We start from the raw sequence: 27,726 nt of genomic DNA, 5'->3' as shown, positions 1-27,726 counted from the left end.
TTGCCATCCCTCCATCCTTCACTGCAAACCGTTACCCGGCTTTCACGTGCCTCTGTACCTGACAGAGTTTTGTTTGGGGCTTACCTTGGTTATTTTAGCTTCAATAATTTTCATGCTGGCAGAGTTTGCCTCTCCTTATCCAGCTGGAAGCAGAAAACTGGAACGACTTTGAAAGCCCCGGCTCCTTTGCCAAAGCAAGCGGGGCAGCCCCTTCCCGCCGCCGGAGCCGCTGCCTTTCTGCCACAAAAACCCTCGCTCAGGCAGCTCTTTCAGGCACTTTTGTTTAAATCTCAGCCGCCCTTGTAACCTGTGGAGAAAATAATGTGATTAACAAGTGCTCCTTAAATACTCCTCCAACGTCCTCTGCTAACACTGGACAGGGACGGAGCTGGCACCGCAGAGGGGCTCCACCGGCAAGGAACAAACCGAAATAAAGCTGTTTCCCTTCTTTTTGAGAGCCCTTGGAAGGACAGCAGACGTGGGGATGGATGGAGTTGCCATCCCCATGCAGCTCCGAGTGGGCTTTGCGGCTGAGCCCCGGGGGCGGCTGCAAGGGTGACCCTCCCCGCGGCCGGGGGGTGAGCGTGGCTCCGGGCGCTTTATCAGCTTGGCACGGCGGCTCCGCGGACTTTAGTTTTGGCGACAGCGAGGTTATCGCTGGGCTTTGGCGGGCTCATCCTGCACTACCCCTTTCAGGGGTGTTTTGTTGTTTTATTTTTGCAACCGTTGCAAAAATACGTTAGTGCTCCAACCAAGGATAGATGCTGCGAGTGCCCCCGCGTCTCCTCTTCCCGCCGCAGCCGTGCCACTGTGGCGGCAAAACACCAGCACCACCGACGGTGGGCACGGGGCTTGGGTCCCTGCTTCTGGCAGAGGCAAGGCAGGAGAGGAAAGACACACAGTCCCTCCCGTTTTCTACAAAACATGGCTTTGGAAGGAGGTTTCATGCCTCCAAAGTTTCTCCTCTTTTTGTAACATACTTCCCAACGCTCACCCTACATCCACCTCCGGCCGTCAAGGCAAGCGTAGCTCTTAACCGTAGCGTTAGAGGCAAGGCTTAGTATCTATTTTACTAAGGAATGAAGCTTTTTTCTTTTTTTTTTTTTTTTTGTACATTTTTAATCGTGGCGTGTAAGACAAGTTGTTTACTGGAGCAGGTTTTTGCGTAGCGTTGATGCTCCGCTTCTGGTCGGTGACGGCCAGATTGCCTGAACGCAGTTGGGTTTTTGGCTGCCGAGTGCATTCAATCCAATCGTTTCGGAAAAGGACCTGACTTCTCGAGGCCTGAACTTTCCCAGCATATCCTGTTTCAGCCATTTGAACCGGTTAAAGCAGGAGACAGGACTTTTCTGGGGAGGCTGAGGGCAATTAGGAAATTACCCTGCTCTCCCTCCCCTGCCCTGAAATCCGGGAGGACGAAGCCAAATATTTGCTTTTGGATGGGTGGATTTTGGAGCCGACTCCACATAAGGGCGCCGGGGCGGAGGCTTGAATTTTGGCCGTTCCGGGTAATTCATGAGACGGCTTGTTTTTAAAGCAGGACCTCCAAGCCTGCTGCCGTCACTCCCCGTTAGTGGATCCCGATGCCGTGCCTTTCTCCAGCCCTGCTGCCGTCCGGGACCACCGGGGTCGGCATTAGCTCCGTCACTGATGGAAAAACCCCCTGCCCACGGGTTTTTGGGGAGGGATGCATTGTTTTGCCCTGCCGATGTGCTGGTAACGCTCACCCTCACAGTGTCTGTACCCACTAGAAAGACTCAGTAAAAGGCTGCAAGCACCGCTGGTAGCTTTGCAACCCCTTTTTTTTCCTGAACCGGGCCCTGCGAGGTGCCCGGTGCTGCTGGGCACCCTGGGCAGATCAGCAGAGCCAGCGGCTTGAAAGCAGCCGCTCAATTCGATGCAGAAGTCAGACCCTGAAGTCTAAAATGATTCCTTTTTTTTTTTTTTTTTTCTCTTTTTTTGACATCTGCTCCTTGTAAGCGATTTATATTCCCTTAAAATTTTGTATCTGGAAGTAAAGTATTTGAATGTGTGTCTTAAAAGTATGACTATCCTTTCAAAATGTGAATTTCTGATTGTTGGTATTAAAAAAAAAAGCCCCAAAACCCAACCTACCCCATATTAGCACATTTTTGTAATTAATGGTTTATGACTGTTGTTTAAAAAAAATTGTGTAGAATAAAACCAGTTTAAAAAGAAAAGCAGTTTGTGCCTGTGTCTCGCCAGGTTTCCTCTCCCCGTGGCCAGTCATGGGCGCTGGTCCCCCCGGCAGCTTTCCCGGCTGCTGCCGACCCTCCGCCCGGCGCCTGCCCAGGATGGCAAAAGAAAAGGGGCTGGAGAGGTGGCAGTTTAACACGGGAATTATTTTTATCAAGTCTTTCATACGCCTTGAGGAGAGGCTGTGGCCGAGGTCCCGGTACCTAACGGGGGAGAAGAGGTCCCTGACGCAACGCAGAGGGGTGAAAGCCGGAGGCGGTGTCGGCGGGTGGAGGATGGTCCTTGTCCCACCCGAGGCATCGAGAACTAAAAAGAAGAAGAAAGAAATCCCGGAGAGCGTCTCGGCGCCCAAACTGGTGTCAGTGTTCAGGGTGAGCCTGGACGGGTTTCCCCTCCGTTCCCCCGGGCACAGCTTTGGGTCTGGCTTTTATCAACCAGCGTCTTCGGGGGGACCGTGGCTTGCCGGCACCTTTGCTCCGCAGGGGCTCGCGCACAGGGACAGCACCAGGGCTTTTAAAAAATTGTTATTAATTAATATAGTATTAGTTATTATTAAATATTATAAACTATTAGATTTTATTATAAGCTATATTATATATTATAAACTATATATAAGCTATATTATAAACGATAAATTAAATATTATAAACTATTAAAAAGTATTATTTCTTCCTTTTGGCAGCGGTTCGGGGGCACGGTGAGGCCTCCCGGGTATTAGCGCTGGTCAGGGGAGAGCTAATCTTTTTTTGTCAATAAGAGCAGTTACGGGAGGGTTGAGGGCGGGAAAGACCGGGGATGGTTATTCATAAGCGATGTTACAGTGGCTGTGAGACACGGAAGACGAGGCTTTTATCAAGGGCTGTATATTAATGATTTGTTTACGCTAGGTGCTTTAATTGACATTAGATGAAAGCTGACATACACATGAGTTTTATATAGCTCAGGCTGTTTTTTTTTTTTAATGTGCATCTCAACCCTTTTTCAAGTTGGGGCTATTTACTGCAAATAGTATTTAAAAAAACCCACCAGGAGATAAGAGACCGTAAATAGAGATTCAAAGGGAATGAGACTACGGCAGCGAGCTCCTCCGGAGGACTTCGTGCCGTGTGTGCAGGGACAGCGCAAGGAGAGGTGATGCTGCATCCCATTCCTGGGAGCGGGAAGCACCGCGTGAAGACGCGGAGCTGCACAGTGCTTCATTTACAGGTAGCAAAAAAAAAAAAGCAACGCTACCCTAACATTACAACGATCTTCTTGGGATGGCTGCAGATTTTGGGGGGGGGGGGGGGGGGGGGGGGGGGGACGGGGACTTGGGAGGGCGCCGGGGCGTGTGATAAATGCGGGCTGCACACCCACGGGGACACCCAGAGAGGTGATGGGGGGCAGCCCCTGCCCGGCTGCTCCCAGCCCCAGCCAGGAGCATCAGCTCGTCACAGCCCATCTCCACAAGCTCCATATAAATAAATAAATAAATACATCCATCCATCTATCTATCTATCTATCTATCTATCTATCTATTGATCCATCTATCGATCTATCGATCCATCTATCGATCTATCTATCACCTCCATAGGTGTGTTTGTGCATGTGCCCACTGGGAGTCCCCCGCTCAGCCTCGCTGCTGGCTGAGCCCAGGGCAGGGACCAGCAGCAGCCTCCCCCTGCTCTGCCAGGCTGCTGGATCTGGCCCCAATACAGGGAAAGTTGAAAAAGTGGGGGGGGGGGGAAAAAGCATTTTGGATCAGAGCAAAACCCTGAGTTTTTCAATATAAAGGCTGCAAACTAGAAAAGACCAAACGAAGCAATAGTGACAACAACAAAAAAAGGATGTTTTCATTACTATAACGCAATGGTTAAGTATTTATATATCTATTCATCCATTAAAATTGAAATATCATGGATTAAAAGCAGCTGATTATATAGATTAGTTTACATTTGTTCTTACAAAATGCAAAATTTGCATGTAAGTTTTATATATTAAATATGAACCGTGTGTCAATGTTTTATATTAGTTTAATAGTTACAAATTACATACATGTTTTAGAGGCATATATGTGAATGGCATATATGATATCTACAGTTACGTTTCATTGTTTTTTTTAATTTACACACACACACACACACACACACACGTGGTGTGTGTACACGCTGCCATTGGGTGAGGCTGACCGCCTGCAAGCGGTTAATGGGCATTTGGAGGCCGCGGGGGGCATGTGCTGTGCCCAGCCGCTCCTCTGCTCCTCTCCCTGCGGGCTCCGGGCTGGGCTTGTTTTCTTTCATTGTCTTCTTCTCCATCTGTTTTCTTTTTGCAGGACTTAAATATTATAATCCTCCCCCCCCCCCCAAAAAAAAAAGCACCAAAGGAAAAAATACCCCATCTGCAAGTGCCTTTGAAGGACTTGAAGGATGCACCGACGAGTGACAGAAGCTTTTTTTTTTTTCTTTTTTAATCAGCTCTGCCTCTAAATGCAAATCTTTCCTGGAGCTGTTGCTTTGCTGTCGTTCTTTAAAGCAATAATTTGGAAAAGATCCCTTCCCGGGGCTGTTCAGCCGCACCCACGCTCTGCAGGGCTGCCGGGGCTGTTGCTCAGGCAGCTGCGGGAGGGCATCGATCGAGCCGGGGCGGCCACGGGACCCTCAGCCCCGAGAGCGGCGTGCCCAGCGCCCATGCCCGGGTACCGGGATGCATCACCGAAGGGGAAAGGAGAACACGCAGGGTGCGGCTGGGGCGGGGTGAGCGATGGGGTGAGCTCGGGATGCGCTCGCTTTCCTTCGGGTTGGGTTTTAGGGGCTTTTTTTAAACGCAATACGGGAAACCGCTTCATACTGGCAGCAGGGCAAAGCAAGGGAGGAAAAAATATATATATACGTGCTTAGATCTAAGGCAAACACAGTGCAGGTGAGGGGGGGAAAAGGAGGAGAGGGGGAAAAGAGAACAAGAAGGGAGGTGTGGCTGGGAGGGAGGGGAGAGACCAGGCTCCCCGAGGTCCCGGTGGCGGGGAGCCACTGACACCAAAGCTGATGGTGAACACTCAGCACCCCCGCGGCAGGAGGCAGCCCGAGCCCACCCCGCTGGTGCGAGAACAGAGAAATACGCTGGGCTGCAAGAAGCCCTGATTGCTTTTGGACCCGTTTGCTTGTGCATGCTTTATCCTGGCCGAGGCTTCGGGGTATGCTTTTTTAAACCTTTTTTTTTTTGGCACAAGAGCTGCACTAAACAAGTCTCTCCCAATCACCCACAGCCCCGCTCAATCCCACATTGGAAACACAAGCAGCGTTCGGGGGCTTTTTCGGCGGGGTTGTGTAAACAGCCCCTCCTGCGGCTGTGGGGTAGGGTGCGAGCGGGGCACTGTGTGTGTGTCCCCCCCCTGCCGCCCTCGCAGGCTCCAGCTATTGTTCTGGCATGCACCTCTTCTGCCCAGGATCGGGATTTTACGGTTATAAATCTGTTGTCGTCTCATCTGGAGCATCGTTCAGGCCGGGCCAGCCCCGGCATACGTGGCCAACACCGCATCGCCCTCCGCAGCGCCTGCTGCCCTCCCGCTCGGCCCCAAAGGGCCCCGGACTGCAGTCCCCAGGTCTCTTCTTCTGGACCTGCTCTGCATCCTCGCAGCCGGACCCCAAGGATCCCCGCGGTTTTGCTCCCGCCCGTATTCTTCTTCCACCTGTGGTGATGTTTTTACCAGTCCCACTGAGACGAGCACAGTTCAAAGCCTTTTCTTTTTGTACCCTTCCTCAGTTTTCCTTCAGTTTAATTCACCTCCTGTTTCCCTTCCCCTCCTCTGTCCTTCTGCATCCCTTTCCATCATTTCCCGCCCCCCCGCTTTCCCTCCTGGCCACACCACGCGTGCAGGGAAGATGGACGAGCAGCACTGCCCGGACACCAGCCGACAGCGATCAGCTTCCAGGGCATTTCCCAACCTCCCCCCTTCCCACAAGTCTCTCAGTTTATTTAGCTCCATCTTTCCAAGTTAAAGCAAGATCATCCCAAAGGTGCCAGCAGCAAAGGCCGAGTCATTTCCAAGTTTATTTAGGATTTATTTAGTTTATTTAGAAGTCAGCAGTACCTACAGAGATTAAACTATTTCTTCCACTGCGTATTTTCCTGCCTTTCACCTGCCTGGTGCTGCCTTCCCCTCGGCGGGCAGCGAGCGATGCTCGCGGCAGGCACGCAGCAGTCCCACCTCTGTTCATATCTTGGCGTAGAGCCCTGCTGTGGGGTCAGGAGGTGAACCCTGTGGGCTCCTGAACTAGCTTCACACCCGTAACACCCTCCAGCATCAGCAAAACCTCCGGCCAGCCTGCGGGCAAGGTCTGGCTTTGCAGACGCAGGGCAAAACGGGGGGTTTCGGTCTGGGGCGGTGTCGTCAGGGCCACTTCACTGCCGTGAAAGGAAAGACTAGAGCGGGTATTAAAGCCACGAAACCAAGCCAGGCACTTTTTGCTTCATGGCATTTCATACAGGACCCATCACAACGAGCAAAGCCGCTGCTCCAGAGCAAAAAAAAACCACCGGCCTCCAACTTTCAGCCTGAAGAAATCACATTCTGCAAATCCATCCTGAGAAATCAAACCAGTGCAAAGGAAATCATCTCTGCTGGCAACGAGGAGCCCGGCTGGCTCCCCTCCTAGCGCTGCGCAAGGCATCGCGCTGCCGGCTGCCGGAGCCGTGGAAAACCCGCCGCAGCCCCCGCCCGGCTCCCGCGGCCCGAATCCCACAACGCTATCACAAGGATACCGCCTCGTAAGCTTTTTCCTTGAAAACCCAGGACCCCGATGGCGTAGGGTGCCAAAACTCAAGAAACCCTCAGCAAATATGGGTTGACCCCTATTTTATGAAGTAATCATTGTTGAGGGGTCTTGACGCCTGGATTTTCACATGCTCGGCTTAACAGGGGATTTATTCAGGGGAACAGTTGGAGCATGCAGCATCAGCATCTCATTAGCATCAGAGACAATGCCCCTCCAGTTTAAGACTAAAAAGTGGGTTTAGTTTCCCCTATATAACTTTATTGTAAGGGTTTAGGGAGTCACAACAGAGCTGAGTTTAGATTCGTCATATTAAAAGCCCTGAAACAGGTTCAATCACACTTGAAACAGCTGGGGAGGGCGAGCGAGCAGCAGACAGCCTTTGCTTTTCTCCCTGCCTCCCTATTTCCGAACACTCGATCCCACTGAGGAGCGGTCAGAAGAGCCCTTTTGGAGGTGAGAAGCCCCCGAACGCATGGTTTTTCCTGCACCCCCATCGCTCTGGGATGGACAGGTTCGCCAAACACAACCTTTCTCCTCCCACCCAGCAGCAGGACCAGCAAAGCGGCCAAACACATTCCCCGGTGAAGGTCTGGATCTGCCACGGAAATATACCCTGAAGGGAGGAGCAGAACAGCGTAAAAGGTTACAGGGTTTAAGCACCGAGAGGGAGGAACAAGGTTATGTAAAGTTTTACAGGCCAGAACAAAGACCTCAAATATATTAAAGAAAACAAACATAGGGATGAAGTCAGCCACACACGTGCTCCAAGGTTGGTTTGGACTCTAAGCAAGTTGGGGGTTGATTGACAGTTTTTAAGGAACAAACACAGGGCTACCCAAACCCAAAGACTTCCTACAGGGAGGTGCGGGGCTGGAGTCGGCCACCTGGCAAAGAGCTCCTGCTACAGAAAGTGTGGGAACCACTTCATGAGTGAAGTCACCGAAATGAAAGTTAACGCCTGTGTTAAAGTCTCAATTTCAGATTGCAGAGCAAGACAGACCGCGGAGCTCAAGACGAAGCATGTGGGAATGGGGAAAAAAACCCACCCTTATCCAAGAGCTCTCCCCACGGAGGGTGAAGCTGGAGCAGAATCCCGACTCAGCACACCCCTGGCGAAGCCCACGGCTTTCCTCCTCACCGAACAAGAGCACCACTCACAGTGCTGTCGAGCATCAGCCCAGCTGTGATACTGCTACCCAATTCCCTGGCACCCAAAACACTGGGCGCTGCGTGTTTTCGAGCTATACATCACCTTTCGACCCCTCCCTTTGTTTCGATGTCAGCACGCCCCTCTCGGGGAGCGGCTCCCACTTCCTACTCGAGGAACGGAGTTGAGGTGAGGGAAGCGCCGATAACAAAGATAGCTTCCCGTGCCCTAAAAAATCTCCTTCCCACTCAAGCAAGCATTTGCACGTACATCAGCTACTAATTTTAGGACGAAGCTTTTAGCCGTACGCGAGAGCTTCTCATGAAAGCCGCTGAACACTGCAGAATGTATTTCTAGGGAGACTCGGCCCCGACAGCCCCGACCACCGGGCCCTGGTGCTGACGGGCACCCGTGGAAGTCACAGCTACTACTTGAAAGGCAACGTGCAGACACTGCTTCGCTATCCCACATTATCCGCTGACAGATTTACAGAAGTCTGGGACATGGTAAGATTTATCGCTTCAGTTTTATGTACTAAGGAGCAATAAGTTCTTCCAAGAAGTTAACTCTTACACCGTTCCGGCTCTTTCCTTTCTGCCCAGCCGCAAGGGAAAAGGCGTACGGAGGAACTACCTACCACATCCGCCATCGTTTACTCCAGCGCATTCCCACCGTAAGAAGAATAAACCCAAGGAGTGATCGTCAAGCACAAAATGAACACTTCATGCATTTTATTGAGTCTATTTAAATTTGCATTATGACATCTTACATAGGGAACAAACTCCTCCTAAATGTTAGCTATCAAATCTGGTCAAACTGTTGTCCAATGACCTCAGAGTACCATTTTGTATTAAACAGGTCCAGTATAAACAGATGTAAAGCACTGTACAAAAAAAAAAAAAAGAAAACTGTTACATTCTCAGTTGAATTCAGGGCTTCCCAACCACCAGCCTTACTAGCAGATAGTGAAATTGAGAAAGGGGTCTCGGGTATTTTAGCTTAAGGGAACAAAACCAGATAAAACAATCAAAGCGAATTCAACGGTATGTTTCCCCATAAGAAGAAAAAAAAAAAAAGAGATACCTCTTATCAAAAAGAGGTTGGGAAGCCCTGGTATAACAGATGCAAACTTCTTTTCTCTTTTAACACAACACAACTTATATGTACTTCGGGTAAGTTACCATTGATTCTGTCTCTTCACCCTCCTTCTTCCCTCCCTAGTCAAGGATAAACAAACAAAAAGCCTAATGTACGCAGAAGTTGGAAATATTTCTGAATTTGTTATAAATTCCCTTAACGTGGCTCCAAGCCAACCCTCATCCAAAGCACCTCCTCCTGGGAGAAGGCAGAGGAGCAGGCAGACATTTCCATGACGCCTCTGTACCTCATCAGCTCCACACTTGCTTACATACCCTTACTCAAGCAACGCGAGCCCCCCGCGGTAGGAGCAAGGATGAGCGGTGAGAAAACCGAGACACCAGACAGTCACACGAATGCACTCATTAATGAAAAGGATCCCAAACTAAAGGTAAGGCTGCGGCTAAGCCGACAGGATGAAGCGTTGCAGCGTGACGGTGAGGATCGCACGGTGAGGTTCAGAAAACCCCTCATCGCACTGCTAAGTCAGAGACCGACGGTCAGCCTTAACTGCATTTCTTTTCTCGTCTTCACATAAGACCCTCATTATTACGAGACCACTGGGAATCTCCTCTTTGCGTAGGCAACCATTTCGGGATAAACATCGACTGCAGATATACCAGGGAAACAGTCCTTTGGATTCTCCACATTTGCATAACCCAGAGAAGCGACAGGGAACTGGAATGACAGTCATGATGGTCCATTGTGCCAACCTTGGTGGGAAATCCATTCGTTTGCCAAGTTGACGCAATGGACAATTATGGCTCCTTCAAAACTGGTACGGTATCACGTCAGTGCGGCTGCTGTGCCTGCACCTCAATACTTCTTACAAAACGTCTTTAAACTTTTATTGAGTGATTTCTATGCATGCAGTACCTACACTAATCAAATCATTTTTAAAACAAGTCAATTAACTGCCTACAAGTTCTTTGCAAAAAACCCAACTTGTTTGAAGAAATAAAAAAGTGCACATGAAAGGGAAATCTAACAAACCCCAGGAATAACTTCAGAGTCTTTTAACGGATAAAGCCCCAATTGAAAAAAAGAAAGCAAGCACCCACAACTCTGTATCGGTTCACAATCTCAGTTAAACTATCAAACGCACTCTTAAATAAAAAATACTGTGCGTTCTTCTAGGTTTTTGCCTTGTGACTGATTTAATTGCCGTGTACGGAGATCCTGTGGATACAGGTCTGCCCTGCCAGAAAGGAATTAAGCTCACACACCAGATAGATATTCACAGCAGGAGCTCGGGTGGTTTGCAGTTTGAAAAAACCACCACGGTAACTACCGAGGCAGGCAGTAACAGGGAACCTCCTTCAAAAATAAAATAAAGCAACAGCCTTCAACGCAAAAGAAACCACGCTGCTCCAAGCGCGGAGACAGAGTTACCCTGGCTTTGAAGGCAGGCCGAGAGAGGCTCCCACATGGTGGCACTGTGAACCAGGCAGCTGATGCAACAAGGCTGCCTCTGCCTCTTCAGACTCCCCATTTCTGTACCATCAGGCCTTTGAAAATGACAAAACCAGCCATTTTAACCCTTCATATGGCTACAAGCATGAGTTAGGTGGCCGTACCCCTCCTGGAATACCAAGGAAGTGTAAACTGAGGGAAGCGGTAAGTACAAATGCTCAATACCAAAATGATCCATAAAATGTAAATTGGGCTAATTGTGAACCTTGTTAAATTAGAGTGTCTTTCATATTTTGTTAGCAACTGAAGCGTTAATATTGGCTTTTCCTAACTCCAATCTAACTTTAAAAGAATAGAAATGGAATTGCCACAGAGGCTGACAGATGACTCAGCTACATAAAGAGGTCTTTTGCTATATCAGCAGTTTAATTTCTGCCAACTCCTCCAGACGTCAGACAACGAACCCCCAGCGCCTTTAGCACACTCAGCGTCGGAAAAGGCATATAAAACAGCGCGAACATTCAAGGCCTCCTGAACTGAGGTTGAATTATCTGTTCTTGGTACCATTTGGGAAACCGCCAACATTTTATTAGTTGCTATTGTTACAGAAAGATAAAATGTTAAGGCATGCCATTATTAAGCTATAACAAAACCGTAAAGTTGATTCTACCAACGTGAACAGTTACTGGAAACTCAGAATATTAAAAAGAAAGCTATGTTGAATGACACGTATCACAGCCGTGCTTCACATTAATTAGCACTAGTGGGCTCCTTTCTTTCTGGTCACAAGCCTTAGTCCTCAGAGACGTACATCAGACTTTCAAAATCTAACATGGTATCCACGTGAAGAGGGGTTTTCTTTTTCCTTCTAATTCTACGCTCCAGTAAGGCAGTAAAGCTACTGGAAACTGCAACTGATAGTGTGTCTTTGCTACGTGAATGCTACTGGAAGAAATTCAGAAGTGTTATTTTGTTGAGGAAATTTTGGCATAGAGAGTCCAGCACCTGAAATTAATAGCTAACTTCCAATTTTACAGTGATGCATGTCAGAGGGAAAAATTTAAAAAACATGAGCTTATTTATTCTTCTGTTCAAAAAGAATACACGTATCCCCTCTGCCACGATGGTGTGTCCCACCAGGAGGAAAGCGAGCTCAAGAGCCAGTCAGGGTTTCCCACTGAACCAAACACCACAAAACGCACACGGAGAAAAAATTTGGAATTTTGGGACACTGTGGAATCCTTAACTAGCTGATGAGATGTTAAAATGGCTTAGAGCAGAGACTACAGTTTATGCAACCACCACTATAAAACACCAAAAATGTGTTTTAATTAGGAAAAAGAGATAGGCCAGCTTTGGTTTTGTCGTCTGAGGAACAAGCAACATTTCCCATATAGCCAGCAAGAGCAGTTCATATCCCTTCATAACTACTGCCCTGGAGGTGAAATAAATACTGCTTTCCCTGTTGCACACGTAAGCTAGAAAAACAAAAAATCACTAGAGAATAAAACAAAGAATGGGTCATTGAGGGGGAGGGATGTTTTCCCCTGACACTGATGAGAGTTGAGGTACATTCTTGAATTCTCAATTCCAATATGCCACGCGCATAATTTTAAAAGTAAATTAAATTCATTTTAATCTGTCCAATTTGTTGGGGTTTTTTAAATGTCATTCTTAGAATTGGCTACACATTTAAGTGTACTCCCATAATCAATTATCATTTTCAAGTTTAACCTAACACTCTAATAATCTGTTTTCCAGTTAATACTTAAAGTTATTTTTCTGGTAGCCTGTGACTCAAGTGCCACAATGCTGGATGTACCAGCATGTTCACTCAACAGATCTAGAGGTTACTACTATAGTTGAAGCTGGTGGGGAAGAAAAAAAACCTGTCAGTACTTGTCTGCTGAATAGTTACGAGTTGCCTCAAAAAATGAAAGTAAAAGTTGGTAGAAAAATTGGGACATAAACCTCACTGAATGAACTGGTACATACCGGTTTGTATTATTACATCAGCAACCATACCAAGAAATAACCAGCCATTAGAAAAGTTTCTAATTTTTATGATCTTTTTTGGTGGCATTACTGAGCCAAAACACTGCAATTATAACATTTAATTTCCGGTTTTTTAATGCAATTAAGATGTCTAATTCAACTGTTTTTATATTACAGTAGCTGTTCACATAAATAGTACAGATATGCACTGCTCTTGACAGGTACACAGTTACAAAAGCAGCTCTCTTGTATTTAGTTTGCTCTCTGTGTGGTGGGTTTTGTATGAAAAGCATTCTTGATTTCTAAGCATGGTACAATTTTAATTCTTAATGCGTTAGTACAACAGTGCATTGGAAAAGTACTGAGCTTCTACAAAAAAGCTTTACAATTTTAAAACAGATTTTTTTTATTTAAACAAGCATAGGCAATTCTTATATTTCCACAACAAGATAAATATCCCAATTAAGCTAACAGCTCATCCTACAGCGTGCCATAGTGATGGGGAAAGGGCTTACATTAGTGTTATTTACACAGACATGTCCAATATTAACCCAGTACGAAAATTAAAAGTATGTTCAAGTGTGCAATTAAGTTCATATTATTTTTTCAGATAGTTGGATTTCTTGCAAAAATTCCTCTACGTCTCATGTACATTTAGCTGGGATGACTTCTCAAAGAACTCCTCGTAAGCACAATCTTGAGGACAAAATGTTTATTGGACTGGGATGGCAGGGGCTGGGTTGGGGAAAGAACTTAATACTCTTTACAAAGAAAAAAAAAAAATCTTTTTAAGTGGGTAGAAGTCTTTGGACAAGTGAAATTTAACACCCAAACCAACTAGATCTTGAAAACCCTAATTAAAGAAATTTTCCAATTTTAAAAGCTTAAATTCAGAGAAAATGCTTTCATGAGGGAAGATTCACTCCAAGTCATTACTATACATTGAGGTACCACTCAAAAAGTGGCCATAAAGGAAGTGACTTCTTTGCCCATCACTATCACACTAGCTGCTTGGCCATAAATTCAGATCTCATTTAGACAACACTCTCTCTGTTACCAGAAGCTAAGACTGCTCTGCGACAAATGGGACAAGTGGAATTTTCTGATAACCAGCGATCAATGCAGTGGACGTGATACTCGTGTGAACAAGGCAATTTACGGAGCTTGTTGCCTTCCGTGTACTCTGTAATACACACACTACAGGTTTTCAGAGCATCGCTCTCACCAAAATTCCTCATCGCTAGGTTGTCAATTTGTTCTTTGGTGAGTCCTCTTGGTTGGTCATCATCATCTTCATTTAGTAGGAAAAATTGTGCGAGGCTAAGGAATGGTAGAGAACCACTTTCTTCAAATGTGACCGATCCCCTCGTATTCCGACCTTCCCGTCTGGCACCAGATGTTGAACCACCTTCATTACCACCTTCATACACTTCCCCTGAGCTAACATCTGTACTTTCATTGCTTGAAGTACCACTACCTCCGTTCTGTGGCTCAGAAGCATCCACGTTCTGATTTGGAGTTGGGCCACTAGGATCTGCATCACTATCACTATACATGAAGTAACTCAGCTCTCCGAAGCCTGTCATTATCTGCCTTAGCATAGTCTGAATAGCAACTGATGTAGTCTCACTCAAGCCTGTGTTTAAGATCCTACGGATAGGAATCCTAATGGTACTGACGTAAGTTCTCACTCCAGCCCGTTCTGAACGTGAAAATGTGCGCCTAAACCCTCCCCGTTCACTTTCGTAAGTGACTGTGTTGTTAGGTGTCTGGGACCTGGACCGAGTTCTGTTGGCTATGCTGTCTCTTTGCCGATATTCTCCTGGACGAACTCTTCTCACCTGAAGATCAAGTACTATGGTAGGAGGCCTCTGCCCAGGAGCTGCAGACTCACTGGTGCCGTTAGTTTCTGAAGAACCTGCTGCTTGAGGAACAGGTCTCGTTTCAGGGGTTGAAAACAGAACTGCATTTTCACTTGGCATCTCAGTCCCCACTGTATGCTGCCTTAATGTCACATGCTGCCTAGTTCTAGAGCTTCCCTCAGCTTCATTCACTGAGGAGTGGTCAAGTGTTTGAGATGATGTATTGTGATGAGACCTGCGAGGAGTCTCACTCACTGGATTAATAGGTGACCTACTTCTATCAGTCCTAGCCCGCGTTCTCCGCTGTTCTGGACTCCTACTTCTTGCTCTCCTCTGCCCTCTAGGAAGGGAAGCTTCCTCAGTTGTTAGCTCCTCTGAAGTGCTCCTTTCTGATCCAGGCTGCCTTACGGATGGTGATTCAGACCTTGGAATTTCAGAGTCACTTTGGCTGTTTTCCAAATCCTCCCCACTGGAAGGCTCTACAGATGGCTCATTCTCAGTTTCTGGATTTGTGTTCCCATTATTACGGTTGACATTTATTTCCAAACTGAATCTGAAGTCACCACTATTTGGGTTAGTCCGGCTCACTGCTCTCCAAGACTGGTTTCCTCGCTGCCCACTTCGTGTTGTATTTCCAGTCTGTCGGACTGAATTAAGCCAGTCTATTATAGAATCTCCATTTGAAACATCTTCTGCGGACTCTGCACCTGCGAAAAAGACAGGGAACTACCAAAATTAGAGTACTGAGCTAATTTTGGAGTGATCTTTTCCAAGAACATAATTGCTTAGTTTAACAAGTGACAATTTAGAAGTGCTTAATCCTACCAAATGCTATTGTGGTTTAACACATAGCATCACAATTCTTATCTACCAGAGCTCTTTTAAGGGAGCAGGAGTGGACATTTTTCTAATATGTACAGATAGGCTGCAGCCATCACAGAGCAAACAAGTCAAAGTAACACATATTCTTTATCGTAAGTAAATGGAAAGTCACATTCCAGGTGTCATAACACATCAATATTCTGTGTTTTCCTTTCCAAACAATTAAGCGATCTACTGACCACTAAATAGAGAACTAAGTTTGTCCTGACCCTTCACTTGAAGAATAGCTTTATAGCAAATCTATCTCACTAAAGAATGAACCCCAGTGGTAAGCTCCAAGCGTCCTCCACCTATCTCTATAGAAGGGTGATAATGAAAGCAATACAGCATCTTTGGAAGGGAGCAGACAGGAAGGCAATCTTAAAAAAAAAAAAACCAACAAACAAAAACTAAATGAAACTTTATCTTGATGCAAGTAACAGATGCGTTATGAGTGAAATCTGTCCCAAACTGACCTCTGCAGCAGGTATCAGACATAACGTTCACTTAGTTTTGAAACAAAGCTCACCTTGCACCTGCCTAGGCTTAACTTGTTCCACTCCTGCACTCAAGTTAAGGTCCGTATGGGGTGCTAAAGTTAAGAGTTTTCACAAATACTGTATATACCTCTATTCTCATCACTGTTTTGCTGTGGCGGACCTTCTTTAACTTGGTGTAGCCTTCTCAGCAACTCTTCTTCAGTAATTTCACCTTAGAAAATAAGCAAAATTTTCCAAAAATATTTCCAAATCATACGTATGGCAAGCATTATCAAAAGCTTCTAAAGAAGGTACAAGCCACTGCTTGTCTTTTTTTCTAATTAAATCCTGCCATAATGAGACTGCCAAACAGGTTGCTAAGGGGAAGTTCAGACACTTCAGCACCATTATTCCAAGTAAGTTTTGCTGAAGCTGAAAGATCCAACAGTTTCAACCTATTCAAGACAGATGTGCTTTCTGGTTCTGTAACCTCTACAACTTATCAGCAATTTTCGTCATCCTATACCAATTAAATGGCTGTCCAGAGTAAAATATTTAAGATAACACCTTCACAAGCATGAAAAAAGGTTTAAATTAGTTGAAGTCATGTTTTAAATTAGAACTGGTTTGAATTAGCTATCATCCTATAAAGAGTCAATTTAAAGTAATAAGTCAATTGAAAACTGACATAAAAATGCCCACGCAGAATCTTGCGCCAGACTACTTATCCTAGTTACAAACTCTTAACCTCACCAGCACAAAATTTTCACACAGATGCTTAAGGGACATTACTTTTTGATCAAAAATGTCTAAGGGTCCATAACTGGAACTGGGTTAACTCTGGGTGTTCCTGCCAAGTTGTGTAAACACTAGACTTTTGTATCTGATGAATCCACATCATCCTAACTACCTCTCCACTAGTCAGGGGACCACTCAAATTTCAGTATGCACAAATTAGTAAGAAGCTACCTCCTACCACGGAACACAACTGCAGCACACAAACTAAATGGGTGAAACAGTTTCAGGAAAAGAGAAAATGACACAAAATCACCTACAAGCAATTCTAGTAAGATGTACATACACAAGCATTACCTACCTGGTGTTCCTAGTAAATTGTTATCTCTCATAAGCCTGTAGTCCTCTTCACTCAGGTTGTTTACAAACTGATAGAAAGCTTCTTCTCGATCTAACCGATCTAGCTGACTCTGACGTTGTGCTTCTGATTGATCAATATTTCCTTTATCACTAGAGTCTGAGCTTTCCATCTTGATGAGTGGAAGAGTACCTAAAAAGGAGAAAGTAAATCCTTCATCCAGCGTAGTGAAATACAGCATGAAATTTAGGTATGTTTAACCTGTACTACATCCTTCATTGTTATCCTTAAATTTGGTGAGGAGGGGGGGAGCAGTTTGCTAATGAAGCTTCAGTTGAGATAAGCTGCATAACCACAGAGATCACAAATGCAGTAATTCTCAATGCATGAATCCCTTCGAGAAATACAAAGATCTATGCCCATCATTATCAAATACTCAACAAAGCAGCAAGTACGAACACGTGGAATAGTATCAGCTATAACCCTTAGTCCATCTTTATGTAGTTGACTACATGTCCACGACTATCTGCTTTTTAGCATAAAATATTTCTAATACTGCAACTGCCCCACAAATCACAAAGCATGCCTTACAGTGCCATACAACAGTGTAGTACAAGGCATAAGCAAGCCATTCTTGATCATGCTCTCTAACTCTAAACGAGCATGGGATTAAGTGTCCATCACTTCTTCCTGCCCTGCACTATGGTGAGGAAAGCAGGAATCAATCTAACTTACTGTCTGCTATGAGAAATGCCCTCTTCAACAGCCAAGTGAATTTTAACAGAATGAAGGGGTTATGAAGAATTCAAATATAGAAGACGGAAGATGCCATGGAACACCATGTGTGCAAAAAAACCAACCAACCCGGACTATTAGTTTCCTCAAAAAAGGAAAAGGGTTTGTAAAACCAACTTTGTCGTTTCATGTGAAGAGAAGAATTTGCTTTAAGTTGCAGCATTTACTGAATTACTGATGTTGATGACTAGCATTTCCAGGACAAAACTCCACAGTGTATACCAGGTATAACTTCTGCTATAAAGAGCTGTCTTCTATATTGTGTATTTTTTAATATAACCTTCTCCTCATATTGTTTTTCATTTGGATTTTTCATTTGGATGAGATCCTTGACAATGTCTCTCAAAAAAAAAAAAACCCAAACATTATCGACGAATACTATGTCTCTATTTGATAAATATTGTAACAAAATACACGCAAATCCAGGAGACATTCTGGCATGACTTGCGCCATGCAAATATATCAAATGAAGTTAAAATAATAACTAGCTTCCTTAATCACTGCGCCTCGCTATTCACAACATCAAGAATTTTCCTGTACAACTGGTAGAATCTAGTTACTCAGAGGGGTGATTAGCAAGCTAATCCTCTGCATGCTAAAAAGCTCTGCAATAGCATTCCCCATCAGAAAACATTCCTTTCATTTAAACCATACTTCATGTGACATGAAAATACTGGAAGAAGAAAGCTTTTCTGCTTCTCACTGGAAAATTTCCAACACTTAGACATCTGTCTAGTGCAAAAAGCATCTTTTTTTGGTTTGTCAGCACAGCTGTCAAGTCAAGACTGCCCACAGTTTACATTAGTGCTTCTCCACAGAAGAGCAGCACTGCATGATCTCCAGGGGTAGTCTATTTCAGCTGCTATTGTGAAAATTAAAGTGCACTGACAACCTCAGTCTCTAACAGTAGAAAATTCCACAGGATAGGACATCCCATTATTGCAGACTTGCAGATTATAAAATAGCTACTCCAACCCTCTTTGTCTTGAATTCTGACGCAGTAGAACTTGTTTTTAAGTTAGTCGTATTAAGGCACAAATGACTTGTTGCCACTCAGTAATACAGTATGCAAGGCTACTGGTATTATTTGGTTCTGTGAATTTCTGCCATTTTACCAAAGAAATTAGGGTTAATTTTCACCTTTTTATCAGTAAGCAGCAGCAATCACTAGGGTTGCTACCATTTCAAATGGAAGCCTATCGGCTTTCTCTGCATTGCTCTATCTCTGGTGCAATCTAAAGACTGCATGGCCCGTCTGAAGACTTGCATGTGACATGCTGTCAAAACACACCAATAAATGAACCCATTCACAGTGAAAGCTGCACAATGGTTTCAGCAGGTATGTTCAACTTGGACTGGGCTCAGTTATGAAATCTGTATGCCCTTCAAATCTCAGATACATATTTCTAATGAGAACATAGCGTGCTTGAAACTCAAACAACTTTTTACAAGCTTTCTGTAGCAGAATTATGACTCCAAGTAACTTCTCTTAAAGACATATTCATTCTAGAGAAGATACCAGAAATACAGACAGCTGCTTTTAAAAGAAACGTCTGAATAAAGCCTCAAGTAGAGTGAGACTTGCATCCAAAATAAAACCTTGAAAGATGCATTATTTCTCTGGGGATACACATCAAAACTCTAACCGGCATTCCCTTTTTTAAGACAATGAAACAAAGTTGACAATACGATTAAGAAAATAAGGGAATGCAATAAGATGCTAAGGGACAGGAGCAGCATAAAGTTTTGTAAAACATTTTCCCCAAAATGACTGCCACCTTGGCATCTACTGACTTTAAAACACATAGAATGTCTTCATAAAGATGCCAATACTAATATATTTGTAAGCATTAGACTAATTCTACAACAGCTTTTAAAAAAGAAAACCACACTATGCATACAAAGCATTACAATTGTTTACTGCTTATGCTTTGAAATTTTCCTTTTAACTGCAATTCCAGTGCTTGCAGGCACCTTAGCTATATAATGCTTATTTGATCCAAAGACATTTGCCCATTCCATTTCAGAAGATGAAGGGGTACCGTTCTTGGTCAGGGAAAAAGGGAGAGTCAAGTGAAGTGGGAGGGAAAAAAATAATCTCTTCTTTACCAACAGACTGATGTACTCTTCCATAGGTGATCCTTTAGGAAATGCTCAGAATAAGTCAAAGTCAGTCTTACTTATTTCCAGGTTTGCTCCTCTTTTCTCCTCCATCATCTCAGATGTTCCCTCCTAAACCATAAAATCAGCTATTGGTCAAGACTGAAAAGATGCTATTGCTAAGAAAAAAGCCTTAGAGGTGGGATCTTTAATTAAGAATTTAATTTACATTAGGATTATTTCTACTAGTGACAAACGCTGTATTTTCCTATTGCAAGCTACTGTAACAGATTACACTGGCCGACTGTACCCCAATTTCACGCTGTTTAGCTTCAGTGTCCTAGAAATGCTATGACTCTATATGGGATCTTTACATTGATGGAAATACAGATGGCAAAGAAATGCATAAATGCACATCAACACATTCTCCCTACCTTACTGTTGACAGCAAATGGGACGATACTCTTCAAACTAGAGCTCTGGTATCATAGCCAACAAATGGAAAACAGGATTTCTACCCCAAGGCTTCTGCTACTTTCCGTCTCTTCACTGTCCGTGTTGTCCATTTTAAGCTTCACCTCCCACACCACTGCAGAGCACTATATTACCAGACTGAACTTACTAAAATATTTAGACTACTACTGCCTCAGCATGACTCCGTAGGTCCCATCTGGCTGTACAACAGGATTTCCACAGTGGCAGTTACTACGTCACCTCGCTCCTATTTCAGCATGGTAGAGTGTTGCAGAAATAACTTGAAAACCTGTCCCTCATTCAGGATTCTGCTCTCAGTTCATCCACTGCAGAAAATTAAGACCGGCTTACGGAAGCTGACTACAGTAACACAGGGAAACCTGATGAGGGAAAACCAACAGGTATACTATTAAGTTACAACAAAATAACCAACATTTGATTATCTAATAAGCAGGTACACTTCAACTGTGTTTCTCTTTCTTCCAGTGGTTTAGTTCAACTCAAAGTAAGACTTGGTTCTTATCCAAGTTGAAAGACTCAGAATTTCCTTCTTTAGTGTCCTCCCTTGTCAGCACTGAGTTGACAAAGGGTGGGGAAGGTCACATTTATGAGCAGGAAGTTGAGATCTGTTGATTATTGCCAACTTCAGCTGAGACATCCAGCAATGAAAATCTCTTCATGGGAAAATGGGATGGTGGGGGGGAATCACCTAAAGGTTGTACAAAACAAGAGAATCATAGCTAGAATAAACAATTTTCTCATTTGGAAAAAAAAACCTGAAGGGTAATATTCTTCAGCAGCTGAATATCCAGACATATTAACTACAGTGAATTCTTAATTGGTGTTCCCATCCTTCCACAAGTCAGCAAAGTATCTTCCCTGCAGTTATGCTTCAACAATCTCAGAGTTTTCAGAGCACAAATGACTAGCTGTCTCTCCACTGCTGCTAGAGACTGCAGGAGCAAAAACAGCAAGCCCACAAAAAGGTATTGTTTGTTACATTCTTTTATTCAAGAGGAAGTAATATTATGCTCTTTTGCACAGGAACAATTTAAGAGCACTAGATACTCCTTCAATAATGCAAAGTTATCATTCTTACAGTACAAGATATATTTTACATTTTCCCCTATGCCAAGTCGTGTGTAAACTAAATCCAATCAGTCAGGAATTTACTACTGCTTAGAAACAATCTAGTGGGACATGAAGGAGTGATAAAATACTTGCATTGTCCATTTATCTTCAGCAATAACACTTTTTATCTCCATACTGCTTAGCACTTATGGACTACAGAATTCTTCCCAGAAAAAGTACTAATGGACCATAAGGCACAGTGATAAATCACTAGCTCTTCCTCCTTCAAAAATATGTAATCTCTCCTGACATTAGTTATCTGTATTGAATACCAAGACACTATCTTAGCCTGCATTCCTGATTTTTTAAATTAAAAAACCCAAAACAAACCCATAAAAACATTAGAACTCTCATTAAACCAACTAGGTAAAACTTAGAACATCTGACAAACTCAGAAATCACTCATTTGCAGAGTTAAAAGAAAAAGCAATACCTTAAAGTTAGAATCTTTGTTAGATTTATGGGGCAAGTCTCAAATTTTAACAGGAGAAAAGCACTGAATTAGTTAAACTGCAGAAACAATTCAGGTGCTCATGAGCTAGCTGTGCAACAAAAACTTCCTCTAAAATTCCTCCCCATCTAGGTGTTACCGGTATTTCAACGTTACATGAGAATTTGTAGTGCCCTGTACATTAGGAACATTTCCTGAATTACCTCACATCCCAGTAACATAAATAATACCTTTGTATAAACAAAAAAAAAATGATGGCAATATGAGTGTTTCGTAGATGTGCTCAGCAGAAGGCTAATTTCTCATTTATGATTCATAACCTCATCTTAATTAGGTACTTCAACCGGTAGAGCACCTTACTTACTTCCAGTCTGCAGAAATTATCAAACCCTTTGACTAAAAGAAGTGATTCAGTAGTGGAAGCCAGAAATACTTATTTTCTGTGTTGGGTTGTTACAGATTAACTATTTTTTCCTCCCCTGCTTTCACTGAACATACCTCAAAGACATTTTAGCTCTACAGCAGAAGTACAACACAGCTGTCTGTTCAAAGCGCTTTCCATGAACTCTGACTTCAGCGGCTCTGACATACCGTCCCGTTTGGCAGGACCAGCCCCAGCCAGCAGTCTCTCCAATTCCGTTTCTCAAATGACACAGGAACAGCAGCTAGAACAGGCAGTTCTGTTACCCCGGGTTCTTTAAGCACAAACAGAACCAACTACATGTGCAGTATTCATCTGACCCACCCTGCCTCCCAATTACTAGATTTTCCTAGAAGAATTACAAGTTGAAAAAGTTTCCATGCTAGTCAGTATCCAATTTCTCAATGTTCAAAATGAGCAGAAAGTAAGACATAACAGAAACTACATTTTCATCTTGAGTATTTCATCATCCAAGTCTGCAAGCTCAAAAGCAGAAGCAAAAACTGTCAGTGAATCCTATCACTAAAGGAAAAAGATACCATAAAACAGTAAAATGAATCAGCTATCCATTTGCATTATATATGGAGCTTCATTATGTCAAGTTTGTTTTTTTTCTTTTTGTGCAGGTGCACAAGTTTCCTTTTGTGATCACACCGAAGGCTTTGATAGCATAGGTACAATTCACTCATCCACATCTTGGGAATGGTAACAAGTATCAAACTTTTCTAGTTTTCAAAGTTGCATCATGAATTTTGGATATACTCTTTTTTTCTTCTACTGTTCTTGCTTTCTGATGAACAACAGATCTACGCTCTTACTGGATTGCTACTAAACTTACCACAAATTTTAAACACTCAAGAACTCCCTATGTCCTCTTTGCCTCAAAAAATATCATGGAACATGTACCGCTTTTGGAAAGCTGGAAGAAAATTTTGTCTTCTATGAAGTGGTCCATGTAAACTGCTGTAAAATTTAAATGCCGGCTTAACAAGGAGTATTAAACATCAATTCAGCTATTTCACTACCGCAGTATGTTTCAAAGCAAAGGCTGTGAAACAAGATGCCATCCTGAACATACATTTTAAACAATAGAAAGCAGATGAATACTTTTGCAGAACAGTTGCAGAAAATTCCACAGAATAAAAAGAGAGGAAAACATTTCAACAGAACCAACTGTTGAAATGAAGAAGAGAAACACTCTTAGATGTACTAACAACTCCCGAGAAGTCAGAAAGTGAAGAAATCAGGGTACAGAATCCCAGCAGTCTCCAACAGTTCTACAGTATCTAAGGCAGAGTAGCCATCTTACTATATAAATTCCCAACTCAAAGAGCTCTAGTTAAAACAGAAATAAAACTCATTACAGGTTTCCAATGTTATCCTCCGTACGGGAGGGTAGAGCTTAGCAATTCCAGAATACTGAGAGCATGTGGAACAAAGATGGAGCTCTGAAAATAAAGTGCAGTAAGAACTGCCAAAATCCAGGGCTTCACATTTTATCATCTGCACTTACTAAAACAACACTTGTCATGTACAAGTTGAAAATAAAATTAAGATAGTACTGCCTTTTGCCCTCAAATTCAGATGATATCACAGAAAAGAAAGCTTAGCATATACAAGGTGTAACAAGTTTCCAGCACTGGAGTCTCATGAAACGATGCTCTTTTCCCCCAGAAGTGAGCTTCCCGCTAGGTCAGCAAGCGGAAGGCCCACTCTGAAGCACAAAGGAAGAAGTAATGCTGCACACAAGTAACCAGTGTTGACACTGAAAGACAGCAGTACAAACAGGATTGACATCCAAGGAAGTTGTACCCACAAAACTACATGATGACCATCATGTAGTGTTTTGATTTCTGAAGAAACAGAACTTCTGGTTAGCGAAAGCACTAAGCCAATCATAAGACGCTGAATTTCAATTAAATAAGAAAAACCCATCTTTAAATTTACTACCAAATCTCACTGTGTCCACAAAACTGCTGCTAATACAGCTACTACTGAAAGTAAAAGGCCAATAAAACAATGGCAATCACTACAACCGCAACCCACACAGGAATTCCAATACATAGATTTTTGTTGTTGTTGATGTCTAGTGCCTAACCAATATAGAAGTGGAAAATAAAATTAAGTAAAATTTATTTGAATTTAAATAGATATCTGTAAAACTAGAATTCCATTTCTGATGATATACCAAGGCAGGCAAGCTCAAGCATTTTAACAAGACTACATGCACATACATCTTGCATATTGAAATTGAGTGCTCTAAGCAAAATGTTTTTAAGTTGCTAAATTAAGAGAAAATGTGTGCTGATTTTTCCTACATATTCAATTATCGTTAGATGGTTTTATGAGACTGTACAACTCTGCAGACCTCCTTGAGTAAAAAGCTGAGCTTCAACACTGCACATCAGCAAAAAGTTACTAACAAGCACCGCGTTAATATAAACCTGAACAGTTTGAAGGAGACACAAGCCTGTGTGTTTCTTATGATCTTAACTGCAGCCAGGAACCTGTGCAAAAGCAAAACGGAGTCTCTGTGATGCTTCTGGCTATCCCTACTTACCAAACAAAGGTCCTGACTCTAAGTTATTACACTATTACACTGCTTAGAAATATTGGTTTTGAGATGCACAAGACCATCACAAAAATATCTTGAAGACAGAGATGTTCACGTTTGGTTTTATCCCTTCAAGATTAATTTTTGCAAACTCGAAGAGTTGATAAGTTTTCATCAAGACTGAGACTAAGTCACAAAAACTTGGATAAATACCAAATAATCTTGTTTGGATTCAAATATTTTTGTATATTGAAACCGAGTTCTCTACAAAAAAATTCAGAACAGCCTAGTAACACGTTAAGCTATATTAAATTGGACTTAAAGGCAATCTTTAGACTCAAGTATATGAAGTCATAACTTCTTTTTTTTTTTTTTCCCAGCCATAACAAAGTACAACACCTCCACTGCAACTAGAAGCATTCTACTAAGATCAGGGAATTTATTTTGATACATTCCCATAGGGAAGAAGAATAAAGGAACAAGCTAGGCAGGTATATTAATATACAGGTGTTTTGAAAACATTTCCATTTAAGGATCACACTATCCATTCCCCCAAAAAATACCAGTACAAAAGGAGAAAAAAAAAAAAAAAAGAGACACATAGTGGAGACCAGACACTTGTAACACTGTTTTCCAGTACACCTTGGCATGTCTATTTCTAATATGGAAAATAAATATGATCGAGATGACAACCACTACACACCTGAAAAATGCTGGTGTGGTTATTTCAGTGACAAACATTTATGTAGTCAGAATTGCTGATGAACAGAACACTGTAGTTGTTATGCTTTAGTGGTCTAACATAACAAGAACCCCTCAATTTTATAATGTGTGGTGTGTTTTTCCTTGTCAGGAGCAGGCAAGACGTAATTCCAAGCTATAATTCTTTTAATTCCAAAATGGTAAACCTGTAGAAAGAATACAGTCAGTTTAAGTGCTAGTTGACCACTACAACAAAACTAAGCATCTGACTCTTAATTAAGATAATTAACTGCACAAGAAGCAGCCAACTGTTTATTTTTTTTAAAAGATTTGACAAGTCACCACAATTAAATTTCAGGGACAAATTGGTGTCAGAGCTTCTTGAGCATTTTGACAACGATTTACAACTTGATATTAACCAGTACTGCCAACATAGACAGGGAAAATAAATCAGATTTGTGTGATAGTACTGTTGGGTACAATAGAGTTTGAATTCTTGTTTACAAGCTTCTCTGCTTAAAGACTATCTTCCTGAAAAATGATGAAACAAACAAAACTATTACTAAAAAAAAAAATCCGTATTTTTTGCTGTGAAACCTTTTGTCAGGCTCCTTCTACTACACACTAAAATCAAGACACATAACAAACCTTAATAACTACATTATATATATACTTTTATATATAACCTGATATTGCTCCTCCATTAAAGCAGATCACTGAAGATAAAGTAATACATACATCTAGCTGGACTTGACAATGGTTTTGAAACACAGTAAACAAATTTAAATGTCAAACAGTATTAAAAAGCAAAGGAAGAACTTGCACAGGAAACTAAGATGACGGAGCAAAGATGACATGATTAACTGAAGAGAAACTAACAGGATAGGAATAGCAAACATCACAGGTTTTAACAGGTCACAAGCTGATCAAGACCCTTACAACAGACACAGCGAGATATGAAGAGCTCCTCTTGCCTGTCTCCCACAACAGGGCTTCTTCTCTCAACTCATGGGAAGAACAGACTGAAAACACGGTCCTGAAGAGCTGCTATTCCTTAAGTAGGCACTAAACAGTATGGCGAGGCCCAAGATAGTGGCTGTAATTCCCACACACACACACTCCACCCCTCCAAAAAGGGGCTAGCTGCAATTCCTCCTCCAGCCCAACCGGATACCTAGAGGGTGAGGGGCCCAGCAGCCCTCCCCGAGGGGGGGGAGCGCAAACCCTCCTCCAGCTCCAAACGGAGGAACAGGCTCGCCCCGCTTCGGCGGGAGGCCCTGCCACAAGCCCCGGGAGAAATAGGAAAAGTCCCCAGGGTGACAGAGCCCGGCCCATCCGGGGGAGACGGGGGCCGAGGATCCTCGCAGTGCCCCGGGCACACCCGCGCGCAGACCGCCATCACCGCCCCCAGCTCCATCACGGCACCCCGCTCCGCCTCTGCCGCGGGGCGGTTTCGGCCTCCCGAGCCCCGCGGAGCCAGGAGCCGCCCTGCCCTGCCCGGGACCCCGCAGTACGCACGGCGGGGGCCCAGAGCAGGGGCAGAGGGGCCCCGCGGCCCCCAGCCGCCCCCGGCTCCGGGCGGGGGCCGCAGCCGCCTCCCCTGGGCCTGGGCCTCTCCCTTCTCCGGGCCATTTTGAGAGTCCGCCTCCGGCCTCGATACTCACCGCCCGCCGCCGCCGCCCGCCGCCGCCTCCCCAGCTCTCGGTCCGCTGCTCTCCCCGCTCCTCAGCGGGCTCGGTTCTGGCTCGCCCCGCTCCGTCCGTCCCCAAACAGCCGCAGCGTCGCCCTCCCTCCCCTCTCAGGCGGCCATTTTCTGCTCCATTGTTACCAAGGAACGGGGGCCCGGAAGCGGCCGCCGACAAACGGAAGTGAAGGCGCACGCGCCTCTGCGCAGGCGCCGCCACCCCCTCCGGGGTGGGGTAGGGGGCGCGGCCCAACGAGAGGAGCGTGGAGGACCGCGCGGGTAGAGCGTCCCCAGCGCCGAGGGGGCGCCGCCATTTTGAAGAGGGGCAAAGGCCGAGGGCTGCGGCCGGGTGGCATGGAGGCGGGATGGTTGTCGGGGGTCTTCACGGCCACCTCTCAGCCCGCAGCCTCCTGCTGCCCCGCGGGGATGCGGAGGGTCCCGGGGCTCAGCCGTGCTTGC

The 27,726-nt window shown here is 44.2% G+C and overlaps 1 protein-coding gene across 6 annotated transcripts; it reads right to left on the bottom strand.

Annotated features, from left to right (window-relative positions):
- Window positions 1–8,829: 8,829 nt before the first annotated feature.
- On the bottom strand, window positions 8,830–27,394 carry RLIM (ring finger protein, LIM domain interacting). 6 transcript variants are annotated; one of them, XM_076347437.1, is made up of 5 exons: window positions 27,248–27,394; window positions 25,585–25,789; window positions 16,959–17,147; window positions 16,011–16,094; window positions 8,830–15,229 (listed from the first exon to the last, which is right to left on the bottom strand). In XM_076347437.1, exons 3-5 carry the CDS (start codon window positions 17,125–17,127, stop codon window positions 13,695–13,697), a joined length of 1,788 nt encoding a protein of 595 aa, XP_076203552.1. In that variant the 5' UTR covers window positions 17,128–17,147; window positions 25,585–25,789; window positions 27,248–27,394; the 3' UTR covers window positions 8,830–13,694. The 6 variants fall into 6 exon arrangements, with proteins under 6 accessions (XP_076203552.1, XP_076203555.1, XP_076203551.1 ...); XM_076347440.1 differs by lacking the exon at window positions 25,585–25,789 and having other exon boundaries at window positions 8,830–8,998; window positions 13,886–15,229; XM_076347436.1 differs by lacking the exon at window positions 25,585–25,789.
- Window positions 27,395–27,726: the final 332 nt, after the last annotated feature.

The sequence above is a fragment of the Aptenodytes patagonicus genome, chromosome 9 (genome assembly GCF_965638725.1).
Source record: "Aptenodytes patagonicus chromosome 9, bAptPat1.pri.cur, whole genome shotgun sequence".
In the NCBI taxonomy this organism is placed as follows: domain Eukaryota; kingdom Metazoa; phylum Chordata; class Aves; order Sphenisciformes; family Spheniscidae; genus Aptenodytes; species Aptenodytes patagonicus.
Note: the sequence above shows the minus strand (reverse complement) of the source record. Positions and strands in the feature narration are given on the sequence as shown.

What these genes read in the sequence shown, in the direction of transcription:
- RLIM (XM_076347437.1), bottom strand. Translation starts at nt 17,127, where the DNA reads ATGGAAAGCTCAGACTCTAGTGATAAAGGAAATATTGATCAATCAGAA. An exon ending in CAATTTACTAGGAACACCAG is followed by an intron (nt 16,095 to 16,958) that starts GTAGGTAATGCT and finishes TTATTTTCTAAG; the next exon opens with GTGAAATTACTGAAGAAGAG. An exon ending in AAACAGTGATGAGAATAGAG is followed by an intron (nt 15,230 to 16,010) that starts GTATATACAGTA and finishes TCTTTTTCGCAG; the next exon opens with GTGCAGAGTCCGCAGAAGAT.